This window comes from Tachypleus tridentatus, chromosome 7, assembly GCF_004210375.1.
Source record: "Tachypleus tridentatus isolate NWPU-2018 chromosome 7, ASM421037v1, whole genome shotgun sequence".
NCBI lineage: Eukaryota > Metazoa > Arthropoda > Merostomata > Xiphosura > Limulidae > Tachypleus > Tachypleus tridentatus.
In genome coordinates, this window is record NC_134831.1 from 175,626,177 (window position 1) to 175,646,827 (window position 20,651).

Here is a 20,651-nt window from a genome sequence, read left to right on the forward strand (position 1 = left end):
CACTAGTATGGAGGGTATACCAAAATGGATAAGAAATAGAAATGGATTAGAAGTGGAGGTCTGTACAACTTTAAATATTAAACAGCATTATATTCCAACTTACAATTTTTACAAACCTAGCGTTGTTTTCAAATCTTTAGTAAATTTATCGTTGTAATTTTTTATTCATTGGTGAGATATTTTTTATTCATCTGTTAAAAATTATTCAAATTCCAGTCCATTTGAGCTATGATGAATTCATTTATTTCTCCTTATATTTTTCACAAGCTTTGGAATTTGTACACCGTAATGACTTGTTTTAGGCCTATGTTATAAATAATTTTGAAACATCTCCAACAATGCTAGGAATAACTTCAAAAATGTACTCATTACTGGGGTAACGCATACGTCACCTTGGGCCCCGCCGGCCACCCAAGTGGGCATATTATGGTTTGTAAAACTAGCTGTATAGAGGCAAGAGTGAGTTATTATTATCAATATCACCTAGGCCTACAGGCCCATTAAACCTTAATATAGGCCTAGGTGTACTATTACATTTGTATGCGACAGTGTTTGAACGAATGTAATTATTTTAATTGACTGTTATTAACAACCACAAAATTACGAAAACTATGTGTGATAAAAATCACTTCAACTCGTCTTCTCGGCCGGTGGAACACCTGTAAGCTTACGGACTTAAAACGATAAAATACGTGGTTCGATACAGCAAACATGTTAATATGCTTTACTTTTAAAACATGCAAACACAAACTGACCTTTTGCGCGTTTCGTATCGTTTAAATCGGGTCTCAAACTATCAAGAAAGTTGAATTCATTGAATCATGCGCTGTAACGTGAGGTTAAGCAATAAAACATCTACATTAAAAGTAAAACATCCTTGCAACTCTACCTTTAATCTATGGTTATCGAATTGGCAATATCAAACCAAAAATTTGTTGTAAATATTTGAACCTGCTATTATTTTTTTCTAGCATCGTACAGCGCATGTTCACAGAAACGTTTAGACGTATGTTTTCTTACAACTTCAATCTTCATCTGAAGCACTACCACTAACAATGCTGTATAAAAGTACCCGTGGTAACGTGGAAAACTGTAAGTTTGAAGAAGCGTTGTTTTCAGGGTTTACAGAAGACGGGGGGCCTTTTGTACCTTCTGAGATCCCACTTATATCAGAACAGCAACTGGTTAGCTGGAAAGGTCAACCGTATCGTAAAATTTTGAATAATTTGCTCGAACTCTACATACAAGAGAGTGAGATATCCCGAAATGACCTTGAACGTAAGTTTTAATTAGTTTACATTGGTTGTTACATGATCCAATGAAACGTGTTGTCATGTTCTAAAAATCTCAATTATGGTAGTGGAGAAAAACAAATTTCATTCTTTCTTTATAATTTTCATGATAATAAATATAATCCAAGATAGTAAAATCGAAAATTTATATTAATTTTTTGTCTGATGTATTATTTAAAACGAATAGTATTTGATAATTTTATAAATTAAAAAAAATAATCAAAGTACAAGTTTTACAAATGCAAGTTCGTTTTAACTTTTTATGGAATGAGATATTGAAACAGTGTAATTTTTTTGTTTTAATAATGAGAAACCTTATTGTGTGTGTTCTTTAACGATACTTTTACAGTTAAGAAGAGCAATATATGAAATGCACTACCGTTCATATTATATAAAAATCAATCAACATGACAAAATAGAATATCAAACATGTCTGAACAAATGTTTTACTTGTTTCACTCGGTACTGATAAAAATTTATTTAACTGTTAAACGCCTCTGAACAAATGTTTTAACTGTTTGGCTAGGTATTGTTGAAAACGTATTTAACTGTTAAACGCCTCTGAACAAATGTTTTAACTGTTTGGCTAGGTATTGTTGAAACCGTATTTAACTGTTAAACGCCTCTGAACAAATGTTTTAATTGTTTGGCTAGGTATTGTTGAAACCGTATTTAACTGTTAAACGCCTCTGAACAAATGTTTTAACTGTTTGGCTAGGTATTGTTGAAACCGTATTTAACTGTTAAACGCCTCTGAACAAATGTTTTAATTGTTTGGCTAGGTATTGTTGAAACCGTATTTAACTGTTGAACGCCTCTGAACAAATGTTTTAATTGTTTGGCTAGGTATTGTTGAAACCGTATTTAACTGTTAAACGCCTCTGAACAAATGTTTTAATTGTTTGGCTAGGTATTGTTGAAACCGTATTTAACTGTTAAACGCCTCTGAACAAATGTTTTAATTGTTTGGCTAGGTATTGTTGAAACCGTATTTAACTGTTAAACGCCTCTGAACAAATGTTTTAATTGTTTGGCTAGGTATTGTCGAAAATTCATTTAAGAATTTTAGTGCGCCTGATATGGTCCCAATCAAAGAGCTGTATTCTGGTGTGTATGTAGCAGAACTCTTCCATGGTCCTACCCTGGCGTTCAAAGACTTGTCACTTTCTATTATAGGCAATCTTCTAAGTTACTTCTTAACTCGACGAAGAAGACACATCATAATCCTTGTCGGTGAGATAATTGTGAATTATGGTGTATAGTTTTTTCATTCACAAATACTTTCAAGTTGTTAATAAAAACATTTATTTGATCTTTTGGTGAAGAACAACTAGAACTGAAGGAATTTTGAATAATTTCACAAATAATTATAAACATGTGCCTATAAAATCAATTGTAAGATTTCTTTAAACTCTGTCACCTCTGAGTCTCAAACAGAAGTTAAACTAAGATTAAACTAAATTTCATGCCTATGTTTATCATACTAATAACACATGACTAAAAACAAAAAAAGCCAAAACACTAAAAGCACTTCCTCATCAGTTGTTGGACACATGAGACTTCAGTACTGCCAAGCAGATGTACTATTGTTCACACATTAGTGAAATAATCATACAAATGTTTAATAAAAGTACACAAAATTATTTTTCCTCAATTCATGTCTTCCAATATTAGTATGTATTCTTATAAATGCTTAAGAGCTTATTTATTACCAGATAAACATGTTGTAATATCTTACAATGCCAGGACAACCTGGTCAGTTTTGTAGCCTTAAATGTTATAATTTTTACAAAACACTGGTCTTTCTTTAATTAATTAGTTATTGCTATATACAGTTAAATGTTCTCTATTTGCACTCGACAAATTTTCTATTTTAAATGTATTCTAAACTTTTGTTATAAAATCATGTTTTCTCTCATAGGAAAAACTCCTAGTAAAGAAAAAACTTTAAACTGTTTTATTCAAAAATGTTATTTTAGTGATAATGTTTTTCTAAGATAAAAGTGCTTAATAAGTGATAAGATGAAATGTACTTTCAGCAACTTCTGGTGACACTGGCAGTGCTGCAATTCAGAGTGTTGCTGGCTTAGACTCAATAGACATAATTGTCTTGTATCCCAAAAACAGATGTAACAAGATTCAAGAGTTACAAATGGTAACTGTCCAGGATAGAAATGTGCATTGTTTTACAGGTGAGTGTCTGTAAGAGTTACAGTAACAATTACTTGATACTTAAAACTGTCGATACTTTGTGAAACTCCATGCTGTGAAAGTATACATATCTGTAAAAAAAGTAAAAAAGCCAGAAATTTTATTAATAAACAGATATCTAAAACAAATCCAGAAAGAGTTCTAAATGACCAAGGCAACTTAAGCTCCTCCTTTTTGTCTCTATGTGGATGTCATGGTCAATCCCAGTTTCTTGTTTAATGTTGTATATAAATATAAACCTTGCTACACAACATACACGTGTGCATAAATATAAACCTTGCTACACAACATTTCAGTTTGTACCTGATGATGTATTTACTAGTGAAACAATGGTCATAATAAATGGCATATCTGTGAATACGTATGTATTCTGTTTTTTGTTCTATGAATTCTGTTTCTTCTAACTCGCAACTGATATCGTGATGTCTAGTTTTAATGCCATAAACAGGTAACCTAACACTATCAGGTACTTAGTACCAGGTGTTCTATACTCATCTAACAAGATCAGTACTGGTTTATACTTAGTACCAGGTGTTTCATACTCATCTAACAAGATCAGTTCTAGTTTATACTAAGTACCTGGTGTTCTATACTCATCTGACAAGATCAGTACTAGTTTATACTTAGGTGTTTCATACTTATCTAATAAGTTTCTGGTAAAATATTTTTGAAGAATTATACTGACTGAATGCTCTTAATGTCTTCTGTCTATTAGGTCATCCCATAAGTAATGTTGTTTGTAACACTAAGATTTAAAAGAAGAAAAAAGAACTGAAATAACATTTTTATTCAGTTTTGTATTTTCCATCACTTTCAGTAACAGTCTGCTAACATCTGAAAAGATTTTCAATACCATGCTTATAAAAATCAGGTGGTTTTGAGAAAAAAAAGGTACAAAGGCTATTTTTTTAACTCATCCATAGAAGTAAACTGTTTTTCATTCAGATGATGTTGCAAGCTTCTAAAAAGATGGTAATCTGAAGGAGCAAGGTAAGGAGAATAAGGGGAAGTTTCTCCCAGCTCGGCTCCTCAGTTTTTCTGGAAGTGATCCTAGAGATGTGAGGACATGTATTGTCATGGTGGAAAACAACTCCTTTCCAATTCACCAAAGCAGGTCTTTTTAGTGCAATATTTAGTCAATCCAGTTGCTGATAGTAGCTCTCGGTAGTGATTTGTTTGATTTAGTTATAACCATTCAAAGTGTATTACACCATCTTTATCCCACTAAACACTAAGTAAAGCCTTTCTTGGGTGCAGGTTTGCTTTTGGCTGTGGTATAGCTGGTTTTCCTATACTAACCAACTGTCATCAGCACTTAACATTTTGATTGAGTGTCCATTTCTCTTTTCCAGGCACTATGTGGTTCAAAAACAAATCTTGAAGTTTGTGAGGGTGAAGAGATGTGCAGATGTCTTCTCCTTCTCTTAGATTATCAGCTCACAACTCATGTGGTACCCATTTTACCAACTTTGAAACTCTACCAAGTTGTTGCAAGTGTTGATGGACAGTGGAAGATGATAAACTGAGTTTCTGGGCTAATTCTTCAACAGTCACAGCATAATCCTCCTCTAGTGTTGCTAGAAGCAGGTCATTATCAAACTCAACAGGGCACCCAGTTCAAGCTACATCTGTCAAACTGCAGTTACCAGTTCTAAACTAACTGAACCATCTATGACACTTCCTCACATTCAGAATGTCATTGCCATACACCTCTTGAATGCTTTGCGTAGCTTCAGTAATACTTTTTTTTTAACTCGTAAAACATTATATGCCTTGTGTGCTCCTCTGACCCCTCCATGATAAGTGGGGTTTTTAAAATAAATAAAACAAAAACTAGTGAAGAAATGAACTGGCTTACATTTAATGCTATCAAATCATCTCTGATAACTTACATGACTTTCAGAATAACATCATTTAGCCAATGACATTGCTTTTGGGATGATCTGATATTTATGTCTTTATTCTCACAGTGGATGGAACTTCTGATGATTTTGACCATCTGATTCAACATATTTTTGCTGACTGGAACTTTGCCAAAGAACATAACTTATGCAGCATCAACTCCATCAACTGGGCCCGGGTTCTTGTACAGGTTGCTCATTACATCTATATTTACCTGAAACTGTGTGTGCATGTTGATGAGATGGTGGAATTTGTTGTTCCTACTGGTGGCTGCGGTCATATTTCAGGTTAGAAAAACTTACATACATTGTATTTCTTCACATGTAACCTGGTGTGACCTATAATCAACTGGACAATAAAAATTTTCTATCAAGTGAGAGTTTGTAAACAAAGGAATGGCCTGCACTTAATATAAATAACCACTAAAATAATAATACCAAATGGTTTGGTAAATAAACAAATTCTGTAGGCATTACAAAATGAACTCTCTAGGGTTACAAAATTTAGTGCAACTTTTTACATTAATTTCATTGTCAATGAAATTGACTATCTCCACTTACTTTAAGTAGTTTACCTTTTCGTACTTACCTGGAAGATGTATTTATACATACAGACTTGTAAGGTAATGCATTTAGAGAGAAAATAACCATCTACTACGTTCTAGAAACTAAACCTTTAAGTAAGCAATCTTATCTTTGTAGCTATATAAAGTTAAAAATCAAGCTCTGAATCTGAACAGTTCAAAGTATGAAACAGATAGGCCTATTTCAATAAAAGTTTAATGGAAATTGTGTAATTCTCTTTGGGTAATATCATGATCTGCCTTACAGTGCAACATATGCATTGCCACGAATATCAGTTGTTGCTAATCACACATTGTCTGAGATGGCCTATAATTCTAGGGTGAAGTGGCACACTATAATTGTTTAAAAGATATGATTACTATAAAACAAATCACAATATGAGTTTAATGATCATGTGATACACTAATTGTACCACTAGAGATGAAGTATCACCAATATCAAGGTCTTTAACAACCTCGATAGGATCCTTTCTAACTCTTTATTTTTCAAGAGAAAAAACAAGTTCAGAGATCTTCATTTGATCACTCTTTCATAACAGATGCTATCCTAATAGCCCTACTCAGAACCCTTTACAACAGTTCAATGTCCCTTCTAAGGCAAGGAACCCAAGACTTAAACACAGTACTCCAAATGTGGCCTAATCAATGATCTATACAGTGACATTATAACGTTTTATTGTATATTTATGTAGTCACAACCTAAAATCATATTAGTCCTAAAAACATTACACTGCTGAAATGGATTAGAAGATTAATCAATAACAATTAGTTTTTCTTTTGTAACATTGTTAAGGTTAATTGCATCAAACTCATAATTTAAATTGTGACATCCTACTTGCATGTTTTACAATTAAAGGTCATCTGCCATTTATTGTCCAGCCTTATCAAATAAATCAAATCTTTGTCAAGCAATAGTGTTCTCCTCACAATCAAAACTTTAATGTTATTATCAAATTTAAATATTGACCATTCCTTCATCTGTGTTGTTACTGTTGTAAATCAAAGGTCCTAACATTGAGCTTATGAGGTTTCCCAGCTCATATTAACCTAATTTGATTAAACTCCATTTATAACAACCCTTTGGTTTCTTCTGCCTAGCCAGTTTCCTATCCAATGAACCAACCTTTTCTTCACACATACAGAGATAACAGTTTAATGACAAGATTTTTATGTAACACGTTGTCAAATGTTTTCTGATACACCTGTATCCTCAGCTACATAAGCAGTAACCTATTCTAAGAATGTCAAGAGATTAGGAAGGTAAGATTTTGAAACCATGCTGACCATCCAATAAAATATTAAACTTTGTTAAATAACTCTGTAAAATATCTTTTAACAGAGTTGTCAAGACTTTTCCCATAAATGATGCAAGATTAATCACTGGTACACTTTTTATCACCTCCCTGTAAAGGGGAGTTACTTTAGCTAACTTCCAATCCTCTGGTACCTACCTACCTGCTGTACAAGGACTGATTAAAAAAAAAAAAAAAAAAAGGTAGCAAGTGGTTCACACATCCAATCATAAACCTACAAATTCTTGGGCAACCATTATCTGCTCTAGGAGCTCTCTTCTTCATTAAACTTTGCTATTTTTTCTTCACAAGCTCTGAATTAATATGATCATCTTGTTTCCAGCAGGATGAAGAATATTGCTTGAATCATTAGTAATAAAACCTGAAGAAGAAGCCATTCTATAATCACCAGATATTAACTTTCGGTGTCATTCCTCAGAGGTCTTACTCCTATCTTTACATTTGGTTCATCTTTAATGAATTTGAAGAAACCAATAGTACTAATTTTCACATATTCAGCCAACCTTTTTCTCATAAACTTTATGATTTCCTAATTTCCCATTTGATTAACTCTCTTAATCTGCTTTAATATTCAAAATCTCCCATCTTTGTAACGAACTTAAACTTCTTACATTTATAAAAACAATTTTTAAAATGTTATCATCCATACACTCAGTAAGTCAACCTTGGTTTTAACTTGCAGCTATTATTCTTATTTAAGAAATGTGCCTGTCCTGAACATTTAAGAACATACTTATAAAATTTTCCACAATTGTTTAGTGTCTTCAACCAATTCATTTGGACAATTCATATCAAATAATTATTTTCTCATCTTTTCAAAGTTTAGTTTTCCTAAAATTTTGATACAAAATCTCACTGTTCCTTATCTTGGCAAAATATCAAATATAATTAAGAAATTGTATCTCAGAACGGCTGTTATGGGTATTAACACTGTTATTGATAAGGAGAGAACAACGTTTCGACCTTCCTAGGTCATCTTCAGGTTAAGAAAAAAATTTGAGAAATTATCACTTGCACCAAAATATTTCCTTGTGCCCACCCTATCAACCATTCTTCATTTGGAATTGATAAATATATCCTTTAAATTAAAATCTCCCATAATTATAACCTCAATAACAGTGGAGTTATTTATCGTACTGTCAAGTTTTTCATTAATTTCATCAGGTTCATCTGATGGCCTGTACCTGATTCTCCTTCAATAACCACTAACAGAAATAGATTCAATCTTGTTGCTGTTAGGTTTGATAGCATTAGCTTTAATAGGCTTTAAGCCACATACTTTTACACAAATGCATGAGCATTAAATGTGTTTTTACCTTCTACAGTGCTGTAGAAATCTTTAACAATCTTTATTATTTAATTACTATGGTAGCAACACATGATCTGGAATGTCATTACCTTGCTGTTGTTACTTTGTTCTCTTGGTAACATCGTACGTATGCAAGGGTATTTCAGTATGAAGTAAAACATTCAGGTTGAATGCACTAGCACTGGAATACCTTTTGTTGGCTAATAATAATGTTGATGGAAAACAGCAGCTGACCAATGACTGTAGTAAGATTTGTTGCAAGTCTCTTGCTAGAGGATCCTGGTATTCCAAACTGATCCACATTCCATTGTTTTCCAATGTCCGTAAGTACAAGCTATATCTCTGTTAAGGAAATGCTATATTCCTAGTTTTAATACATCTCTGTAACTCAAGTTTACAAGTTTTACATTGGAAAGGGCTATTACTTGCTCCAGAGTGATCACTTTTTAGTTACACCACACCAATTATAAAATTCCAAACCATTTCTAAAGTGGTTTCTGATTTATCCCACTTAACTACAACTTTATACCAGTTGTGGTTTCCAAGTGAGTGACTTGTTGCTCTATTTACCACATACAACTCTGTAATCATGTTTTTAGGATACTTAACACTGTGGTACTCTCAAATAATAATGATTTTGGAGGGCTAAATAATGTCACTATGAAATGGCCTTGTCGTGGAATAAAGTGTCTTGAGTATAATGAATTAGCATGGTAGATGTCTTGATATATATTTACCATTAATATAAACTGATTGAAGGTACATATTGCTAGTGAATGGAACCTTAGTGTTTTCTCTAACAGTAAGAAATACTGAAACAAGCACAGTACTTTAAACTTTACAGCTGGAATGTTAGTACAGAAAATGGGGCTACCAATAAGGATCACTGCAACTGTGAATATGAATGACTTTGTGCATCATGCAGTAACAGATGGAAACATGTCGCTACAACAGACCGTCCACAAAACTCTAGCTTCATCTATGGATATTCAAGTGAGTGTGAAATAATTGGTTCCTTTTCTTCAGATATTGTTGTAAGTTACTCACAAAAATGTTTAGTGTATATTTTGCTTCTAGAGTTAAATTACAATCAGTAAAACTGTTTATTTTCCAAGAAACACTTTCTTTAGGAACACTGCATTTCAAATTATTACATGTTGTCATTTTAATAAAAAAAGATACATGACCAGATGTGTCACACACTGGGACTGTACTCTGACTCTGTTTCACAGTGTCCCCAGTTGATGTCTTGAAAAATTGGAATAAAAAAAACCATGATTGATATCATAATGAAATGCTGAAAACCTTTTATTGCCCAAGAACCTGAGCCCTGAATCTCTTAAGAACTGAGCAGCATCTCTGTATTTGATATTGCAAGTTAGCAAATGTAGTTATTGAAAACACTTTTTGATAAATGTATGTTTTTATTGCATGTTTCTCAAACAGAGGAAGTTCATGATTTATTTTCAGTAAAGAAATATTTTTATCCTGCAGTGTTGTAAAAGCATGAAAAAAATATACATGTTGTAAAAGTTAAAAGAAATGTTGTTCATTCATAAAACATTTTTATGAACAGTAACAGTTGTATTTCATTATCTCCTTCTATACACGTAAAAAAGTGATATGTGTGTTTACCTAATATAGTCTTTATATCTCATGTATTTCTCATCTAGAAGTAAGAGAACACATAAATACCTAAAGCTTCACAGCCCTTAACTAGTGACTACAGGCTTCTAAAACACACATTTTAACATAATGTACTATTTCTTTGTGTGTGTTTAACCACAACCAAGATGGTTTTGTACTAGAGGTCTAACACAAACATAAATATCAAAACTTATATTGCTTAAGTGTTTATTTATTTTTTATCAGTGTTATCAGAGTATGGCAATGTACTAGGTACTTTACAGACTGCTACACTGTCAACTCTTCTCTAACATTATGATGAATTAATGTGTATCTTGTACAGGTGCCTCTTAATTTTGAAAGAATCTTGTATATCATCTCTGATGGTGACTGTTCAAAAGTTAAAGTATGGATGGAAGAGTTTGGAGAGAATCATGTTAATCAACTCCCTAAGAACATCACTGAGAAGGTTGGTCTTTTGTGTTTAACTTTAGTTAACTTATCAGTCATTTGTTATCAGAGCAAACTGTCTACATAAAACAGGAACAACTGACTAACCCAGTGAATAATCAGTTGATATACTGGTCTAAGTAAGAGTATAAGATAACGTAACTGACCAACCCAATAAATAATAGCTAAGTTGGTATGCTGGTCTAAGTAAGAGTATAAGATAACGTAACTGACAAACCCAATAAATAATAGCTAAGTTGATGTGCTGGTCTAAGTAAGAGTATAAGATAACGTAACTGACAAACCCAATAAATAATAGCTAAGTTGATATGCTGGTCTAAGTAAGAGTATAAGATAACGTAACTGACAAACCCAATAAATAATAGCTAAGTTGATATGCTGGTCTAAATAAGAGTATAAGATAACGTAACTGACAAACCCAATAAATAATAGCTAAGTTGATATGCTGGTCTAAGTAAGAGTATAAGATAACGTAACTGACAAACCCAATAAATAATAGCTAAGTTGATATGCTGGTCTAAGTAAGAGTATAAGATAACGTAACTGACAAACCCAATAAATAATAGCTAAGTTGATATGCTGGTCTAAGTAAGAGTATAAGATAACGTAACTGACAAACCCAATAAATAATAGCTAAGTTGATATGCTGGTCTAAGTAAGAGTACAAGATAACATAACTGACAAACCCAATAAATAATAGCTAAGTTGATATGCTGGTCTAAGTAAGAGTATAAGATAACGTAACTGACAAACCCAATAAATAATAGCTAAGTTGGTATGCTGGTCTAAGTAAGAGTATAAGATAACGTAACTGACCAACCCAATAAATAATAGCTAAGTTGGTATGCTGGTCTAAGTAAGAGTATAAGATAACGTAACTGACAAACCCAATAAATAATAGCTAAGTTGGTATGCTGGTCTAAGTAAGAGTATAAGATAACGTAACTGGCCAACCCAATAAATAATAGCTAAGTTGATATGCTGGTCTAAGTAAGAGTATAAGATAAGGTAACTGACCAACCCAATAAATAATAGCTAAGTTGATATGCTGGTCTAAGTAAAGGTGGCAATATGGATGTAAAATAAGCTGTCATAAGAACACTATTATGATAAAATCAGGCAGTATTCAAGGTGGTTTCTACAAGAAAAAACATTATTTCTTTGGTTGTTGAATTGTGTGCTCACATTTTGTTAATTTTTCCATCTTTTAATTAATGATGGATGCTGTTGGCTAGTGGCCTTTCTTTTTGTCATTATTTCATTCTGAGGATTGTTAGCACAGATATTTCTTATAAATTGTCAGAAATATTTTAAACAAACTGTGAAAGAAGAAGAATAGTCAATGTGAGTGTCACAAATTTTTTAAATTATTAAAAACTTTACAAAAATTAATTCTACACACACTCTAGTAACTTTATTCTAGTTGTCATATTTCATACATTATATATGGATAGAAATAAAACATAGTTTTTATTTTTGTTCCAGCTTCACAAAGTCCTGAAGAGTTTTCGAGCAGATAATCTAACTATCGTAAGTACTATAAAAAGATGTTGGACTGAAAACAAATACTATATTTGTCCTCACACAGCAACTTCATTGGCATATATCTACCATAACTTCAAGGAGATTTTATCAAAATGGTAAGGAAATAAAATTTTCAGAGCAATGTTTTAATTAGTGCATTCACTTTGTAAGCTTTGTCATGAACAAAACACAATACTGTGAATGAAGTAAGTAACAGGTCCTCTGAGAGGGAAGAGTGGATCAGATCTCAAATGACTGAGAATGTTTTCAAAGGAGCATCATAGCTATAAAAATCTAGTTTAACTGAGAAGTCATTCTTTAAAAATTCCCAAGTAATGTCTATTAAAAATCAGAAATATTAATATGTAAAAACTAAAACTTCAAGGGATTAAAAACTAGTACCTTAACAGATCAGATATAAAACCTTAAATAATTAAAACTAGAACTTTAAAAGACTACAACTAAACCCTTAAAAGGATATGATAATAAACCAACACATCACAAGTAATACCATAAGGTCAGGAATAAATGCTTAAAACAATGTTTCAATTGCCTGTTTTCAAACATTAGTTTTTTCTATGTTCCATACAGAACATTTTGTATTGTTTTCTTTCTATACCTAGGAAAGTTTTATAAGATTTAAAGAAGGCATTATCACATTATTATCCTTAATAAGATTACAACATACAGAGATGACAGAAGCTGTACATCATTACTTAACAGGTCAGCCTCCAGCTCTGTAACAAAATATGTCTGTCTGGCAACAGCATCACCTGCTAAATTTCCGGAAGCTGCTGATGCTGCTGGAATACCGAGACCAGACTCACACTTAGAAGAAGAATTACAACAATTGCCCACCAGGTGTGATTACATGCGAAAAGAAGATGACTGGAATGACATCATAAGGAAAAAGATTTGTCAACTGACAAGTTTATATAATAAGAAAGAATAATGGTGGGATAATTTGGTACAAATACAACTTTATGTATATAAATATGAAACATTTGGAAACATAATATTTTCCCTGTTGAGTTTTGTAAACAGTTGTAATAATACACCAAACTTTACCACAGCATTAAGAGAACAGATCATTTATAGTAATATTGAAACTATTATAATATATGATTTAAATGTCACAATCAGCATGACACTAAACTACCTGACCTGTGTTGTATTAAGATTGTCCCTTTTCTTCTAGATCATGACTTAATCCCTTCATAGTCAGCATGACACTAAACTACCTGACCTGTGTTGTATTAAGATTGTCCCTTTTATATTATCATGATTGTGATGCCTGAATATCTTGGAACTAAACTAATTTACCTTGTGGTATTTGATATGTAACAGTGGAATAATTGAAACTCATGAATTTAAAAAATTAAGTGCCCTATTAAGTGAACCAAAATACTAAAACTATTTTCTCTGGTAAGGTACGTTATTCATAGAAATTATCTCATGATTTTTCTCACAAGCCTACATATGTTTATATTTTAACAAAACAATATTCACAGTAAAAAAGTTACATCTACCTACATGCAGACTAGACAGACTTGCATGGCACAGACTGAACTCTTGCTGTCAAGAAATTCTGCAACTTAATTTCCTTTATACATTGCAAAGCATCTATCACTTACCTACTATCATCTCCCATCCTAGTACTTTACTGGACATGGATCAGGGGATCTTATGGAAGTACTGATTTCCAAATATAAGTTAAACTTCTCTGGTGACACCTTTTCTCAGTGATGAATTCTGAAGTTCTGGTTATTTCAGAAGTTTGTAATTCCATTTCTGCTTCTTTCAGTTCATCTATTCCTCAATGTCCTCCTTCTGCTCCTGTTCAAGCTTTATTTCAGAAGCTATTTCTGGGCATGCAGAGACTTCCTGTCACTGATTGTTAGTGTTTATCAATCAACTATACACTATTTATCTTTTTTTTGAAGGGTGGTGTCTCTGGAAAATACTGGGACTTCTTGTATGCTAGTTCAATGAGCCAGTGTCTCTGGAAAATACTGGGACTTCTTGGATGCCAGTTCAATGAGTCAGTGTCTCTGGAAAATACTCGGACTTCTTGGATGCCAGTTCAATGAGCCAGTGTCTCTGGAAAATACTCGGACTTCTTGGATGCCAGTTCAATGAGTCGGTGTCTCTGGAAAATACTGGGACTTCTTGGATGCCAGTTCAATGAGTCGGTGTCTCTGGAAAATACTGGGACTTCTTGGATGCCAGTTCAATGAGTCAGTGTCTCTGGAAAATACTGGGACTTCTTGGATGCCAGTTCAATGAGTCAGTGTCTCTGGAAAATACTGGGACTTCTTGGATGCCAGTTCAATGAGTCAGTGTCTCTGGAAAATACTGGGACTTCTTGGATGCCAGTTCAATGAGTCAGTGTCTCTGGAAAATACTGGGACTTCTTGGATGCCAGTTCAATGAGTCAGTACCCTTATTCTCATTCTTTTCATTAACAAGTTTCTCCTTTTGCTCAAGCTTTTTCACCTTTGTTTGTGGAGAAGGATTTATAAGCCAGCCTCAATTCTGATGAACCTCCATCTAAACCTGTTTTCCTTTTTACCCAGGTTTAAATGTTGATCCAGTGTGTTGTTACAAGATACTAAACTGGAAAACATTTTTTCTTCCTCATTCTCCTAACATTTAAGTTTAACTAATGTGACTTTGCAACAATGTTTTACCAAATATTTCTTGTTCTTCTTTTTCTATTCATTGATTAGCTCATATTTTAACTCCTCTTACTGTGGACAGAAGTCACTCTGACTTTGTATCAGTATTCTCATTTTTGTGCCAAGATTTTGATAATGTTGTGAGTTTCTTCATTAGTTCATTTACTGGCAGTAAGCCATTCTCATTCTCCCACATCTTTTTCTCAGGAACAAGTTTTGGATTTACTTGTTTCTTTGGATGACCTGGATACTTTGTTGCCATGTGATTTGCACATTCTTTTTATTTACTCTTGTATAACAATTTTTTCTTAGGATTTGTCTTCCCTCAATAATTTTGATAACCTCCAACTGATCTTTTTATTGCAACCTTTTGTTTTTGCTTGAATTTCTCCTGGAATGTTTTTTTTAGTCAATGAAAGCTCATTATGCTTTGACTTTATGTATTACTTCCAATCACTGTTCAAGACTCGAGTAGTACTGGTCAATCTCCTCCATTACCATCTGTTGCTTGTACTTAGCTTTCAACTTTTAATGTGATGCAGAATGGCAATAGAAGCAGGGTGGACCATGTCCACCCAGACACTTTTTTTTTTTTTAAAACATCCCATCCTCTTCATCTGTTGATAGACCATTTCAGGTTGCGTGTTCATCTATGAAATCCTTGGTCTCAAGACCATTGTGTTCAAGAGGTTCTTCATTTGGGATCCTGTATCCACTTTCATTAACCTTCTCTCTTTCTATATCTCACACTTTCTTTTCTCCTTCCACAAGATCCACCTCAAGTTCAGTTGTTGGATTTGGAAATGTCAAACCTTCTGTTTATATTAACTATTAAAGAGAAATACCTATAGTTTCCCAAGTGCTTTACTTTAATATTTTTATGATGCCAAACAAAACAATAGAATGAAGACCAGATTTAGATATTTCCAATCTCCCTGTTGTCTAAACGTTCAAGATGGAACATATGCGAGTCTTGCACAACTTTCTTCATCACGATTGTTGGATGACAAATGTGGTATCACAGATCAGTATTTATACATTCCTGTTTACAAGTTTTCTTTTTGTATATTGGACCTTTTCTTTTGGTTAGCTCTGACCTTTGTCCTCACACTGTTAGTCAAAGCTTCCACTGATTTTCTGGACACAATACAAGTTGGTTTTTATCATTACATTACATAGATGGTTAGATTCTGATTATAATAGTTCATTTGCATCACCAGTCACTGACCCGCACTAGCACAACCACCCAGTTTGCTTGTGAGACTGATTGTTCACAGGCCCAATTTTCAGCTTGTGACAAACTATATATCACATATTTGTAACCAACACTATTCATTGGTCTTTGGCTTGGTAATCCTTTAGATATACTAAATTTTCACTTATCTCTCTGCCAAAGCAATTTTCTGTTTTCCGGACAAGGTCTTCTCTCTATGAAGCAATTCCCATGGGCTCTGCTGCCATGAGACACCTGTGATAGCACCTTGTTTCTCAAAGATGTCTATTTTGGATCTATTATCTTGTAGAATTTGGTATACTTGTGATTACCTTCAAGGTTTACTCAGTCATGAGTTTACCATCACAGGTTCCTCTGTTCCTCATCCTTCTGTGCATATATTCATTGATACTTTTCAAGGTTTTGATGGTGTGTCATAAGACTGTCATATCCATATTATATCACTCATCTTTGAATGCTATCCATAATCTATTGAGTCCTGAGGGCAATAGTTTCCCAGCTCCTGTTCTTATATGGAATAGCATCAATACCTATTTCATTCTCCAGCTTCAGGTATATGACAGTTAAATAGATATCTTGTGGAAACAACTCTCACCTTTCAATACAGCAACACTTCTTGACTGTTTCATATTGTTGCCTGGGCATGTGGATGGCTTTTGGTACACATCTTAGTTACTTGTACATACTTACCTGTTACAAGATACCACACTTTGCTTACCACAGCTGGTGGTACTAATTGTTGTAGGTATCTTTCTAGATGGTATTGATGTCCTAAGCCCGTACTTTTTTTTAATATATATTTTCCAATACTATTAAGTATAAATAATATCCACATCTTGGAAATTTTAACCCCTAACCCTTACAAAATATGATAAATGTTTGGTACATAAAACTACCTATGTAACACAATGCCTTTATATCTACCACATATTTTACTAGGTGAGTTTTATATTTAAAATCACTTTAATACACATACTAAACTCTCTGTGTTTACTGGGCAGTTCCTACTAACATTATTTTCTATGTACTCAATGGTTAATTATTACTAAGACATCAATGTTTTGTTAAGCAGAAATACAGTTAAAAGTGTATTTCAATTAAGCTACATGTTACAAAATAATTATCATATACTTAAATAAGCTTTACATTAGAAGAAATAAATATGTAACAATGTACTGATAAAGTATTCATAAATATGCTTTTGAATGAATATATGTACATCAATAAAGAAAGCTGATGAGTATTCTGTTCAGTTATGTTATGAAAACTTTGATGTTGTTTTTTCAATAAAACAATGGAGGTCAAATTTTTATGAGTTTATTACAATATAAAACTGGTATATTTCAATCTTCATAAACAAAATTTCATAAAAATTCTAAGTCAATAATAACATCTAGTAACTACAAACACAAGGTTACAATCAACACACACATTACAAATAATTATTTTAATGTAAACTAGTGTATAATTCAAGAACAAGGGACCTGAAGACTCGTGTAGGCTATCCCATCCACTAAATTAAACTTTAAAACATAAAGCTAGCCCTTAACTAAATATTTATCAAGCCTTCCCTTAAGTTGACTGCATCGGTTGATGAGTTGGGCAAGTAAATAGCAATCAGTTTTTAATTATAATAAATACAACATAATACATGTAGGTTATCATAATTTGATATATAAGTTTAATTTTGATGAGAATAACCTTAACGGTGTGGAATGGTTGTCATGCACGAACAGGTTAAAATCTATGAAATTGTTCTATCTTGAAAAAAATGGGAATTAGAAATGATCTAGTTGAGGTGTTCAAGGGAACTGATAGAGCTGATGTGTCGTACTTAACAGTGAGAATGGTAGGACTAGGTGACACAAGTATAGATTTTGACAGGGTAGGAATCATCTTCAGCTAAGACAGTTTTATTTTACCAACAGGGTGGTTGGCCTTTGGAATGTGGTTAAGGCAGTAAACTCTCTCGTTGTTTGATTTGTTTATTATAACTTTTGTTCCAGTTCTGCAAGGCACATACAGTACTCACAAATGTGATGGTGTAAACCTTTAATTACAACATTTATCAATGAGTTGGTGCTTCAGATAATTTGTTTTAAACTATGAATTTATAATTAGTGTATTATAATACACTTTCTATTTTAATGCTGCAGTATGGTAGTTTTTCACCATTTCATATTAATTTCTTATTTTTTCACACACACTAATCATTTTTATATATTCTTGATCCCTCTTCTGCACTATACTGTATTTTATTATTATTTGCATTGTTGCAGTAAAAAACATTTTAAAAACTGTCAGATTGTCAAGCTGCTTAAACTTATTATTTCTACATCTTATTTACATAAACAATTTGACTTTAGTTTCCTCATTGATTAAATTAATTGTGGGAGATAGTTTGTTACTTTGTGCTATTGTTGTATATAGTTTACTAAACACTGTAATTTGTTAAGCCTACTAAGAAACATTGGAAGTTTCTTTGGAAACACATCAGTGAAATCAGTCTGTAATACAGTCATCCTCAAATTAACAGCAGGGTTCCATTCCTTAGGAGCTTGGGATTCCAATAATATCGACTTTTTATAAATGTTTCTCCAAGTTTGAGTCCACAACCATCGTTGTTATTTTCACTATATATATATATATTTTTAATATACACTCTAACCAATTACTTTTGCTACATCAACTACATTTAAATACAATAAGTTATTTATTTTACAGAAGAGTATATATCCTTTTGTTTTTATTAGTAGTCCACAATTATTTTAACATACTTTAAATATACCATTCATTATGAGAACACCGAACTGATTGAATGCTAATTATAACAATACATATCTGATAGGATTTGGGGCAGTATATAATACATGCTAAATCTTGAGGAATATATTGTACAAGATATTAATATAACTACATAAGATCCTGGCCAAGAATTCAAGCAGGGAGTAGAGTATACATTACCTAGCACGTACAATATTACATAAAATACTAATTCATATACGAAATCATCATAACGTAAACCAAAACCTGATAAGGCCTCTATAGGGAAGTAAAAAAGAAAATAATATGTTCAATCCATTTGTAATGTTATATTACAAAACCAATACAATATACATACACAACTAATACATATTATAAAATACAGTATTTTGTTTTTCTAGTAAACGCTTTTTTAATATCAGTTATAAATTACACTATAGCATTAACGACATACTTAATAGCATATAGGTTATAGGGTTTTTGTTTCATCATTATCATTTTTGAACCTACGTGTTTTCTTGTTTTTTTTTAACATCACATTATAAAATATTGTACAGGCCTACATTTTTCACACAGCACCACATGGTACAGTATGAGTTCAATGTTATTAATGTTTTCGTATTACAGTTAAATCATTTTACAATTGGGGAAATACGCATACCATCCCAATTGTAATGTGATAAATCCATAGTATTAGTGTAGGTCTGACGGAAGTTGTGAAAATTTATTTCGGTCTGTACATCATACCTTTTTTATATGCAAAAACGGCTCGTTTGGGCTGAGAAAACACTTTACATAGAAGAGCGATTCTTCGGTCATCGTCAGGTTCACTAGAAGATGGCACCACAGAATTCCTGTTTGTCCCTGAAGAAGAAAGGTCTAGCTATCGAAAACGCTCGGGTTGTAGGGTTTCTATTTAATTCTATCAATAATTTTTGTACCTTAGTGTTTTTCTAACATCATAGGAGATGGCGCCATAATAGCAGATATCAGCCAATAGGAATAGGACATCGTATGTTGTTGGTTTTTCGGCACGAATAATGTTTTTTAAGGAATTTAGATTCTTTAATTTGCAAAATGTAATCTTATAAAACGGGTTTGTTCTTATAATTAAAAATATTTGAAGTCGTTAAAGAAAACCGTTTACAAAAAGTACATGTAATGTTGTGTAAGAAAACACTTTATTTATTTACCTAATGTTTGAAAGTGCTACTAAGATTTTGGTAAAACGTTTATCATTCAACTGTTCGCATCCAGTGGCGGCGCCAGGACATTTTCGTTGGGGGTGAAGTGGAGGGGGTGAGCTGAGGTACACTGTGAAGTGGCTTCCCAAAATGCCATCAATGTGAAGTATAGATGGTAAATTATAATAATGTAAATACCAAGGTACATTTCAGAAAGGTGTGCTATTTTGAACTGCGTTTTCAATGCAGTTTTCATTGGAAACTCATACTTTGATTAATAATTTATTATTACAAATGAGAAATAATCAGTTTATGAAAATATGCGTATATGTAAAAGAGGAAGCTCACCTAAATTCTACCCAAGGTAATACATAATAATAAAGAAAACCAAGATTAACTTAGATTAAACATTTAATATACCATTAAGAGTAAAGCTACAAATCAAAAGAAATATAACATAAAGACATAGTTTACATAGCAGAAACGAATTATCCCATGTGAAGTTAATACACTCTGAGGAAAAGTAAGGTCACTATCAGGCTAACTATCTTTCATCATGTT

At 32.6% G+C, this 20,651-nt stretch overlaps 1 protein-coding gene and 1 long non-coding RNA gene across 2 annotated transcripts; one reads left to right on the forward strand and one right to left on the reverse strand.

Moving 5' to 3' along the window:
- Positions 1-800: 800 nt before the first annotated feature.
- LOC143257324 (threonine synthase-like 2) lies at positions 801-17,449 on the forward strand. Its single transcript, XM_076515824.1, has 8 exons — positions 801-1,278; positions 2,331-2,525; positions 3,332-3,484; positions 5,474-5,692; positions 9,455-9,603; positions 10,580-10,705; positions 12,193-12,347; positions 12,955-17,449. The coding sequence occupies exons 1-8, from the start codon at positions 1,056-1,058 to the stop codon at positions 13,181-13,183; spliced, it is 1,449 nt and encodes a 482-aa protein (XP_076371939.1). The 5' UTR covers positions 801-1,055; the 3' UTR covers positions 13,184-17,449.
- On the reverse strand, positions 4,274-19,875 carry LOC143257325 (uncharacterized). The gene is made up of 2 exons (XR_013031803.1): positions 19,654-19,875; positions 4,274-5,753 (listed from the first exon to the last, which is right to left on the reverse strand). It is a non-coding gene; the product is annotated as an uncharacterized LOC143257325 (long non-coding RNA).
- Positions 19,876-20,651: the final 776 nt, after the last annotated feature.

What these genes read in the sequence shown, in the direction of transcription:
- LOC143257324 (XM_076515824.1), top strand. Translation starts at nt 1,056, where the DNA reads ATGCTGTATAAAAGTACCCGTGGTAACGTGGAAAACTGTAAGTTTGAA. An exon ending in ATCCCGAAATGACCTTGAAC is followed by an intron (nt 1,279 to 2,330) that starts GTAAGTTTTAAT and finishes TTGTTTGGCTAG; the next exon opens with GTATTGTCGAAAATTCATTT. An exon ending in AAATGTGCATTGTTTTACAG is followed by an intron (nt 3,485 to 5,473) that starts GTGAGTGTCTGT and finishes TTATTCTCACAG; the next exon opens with TGGATGGAACTTCTGATGAT.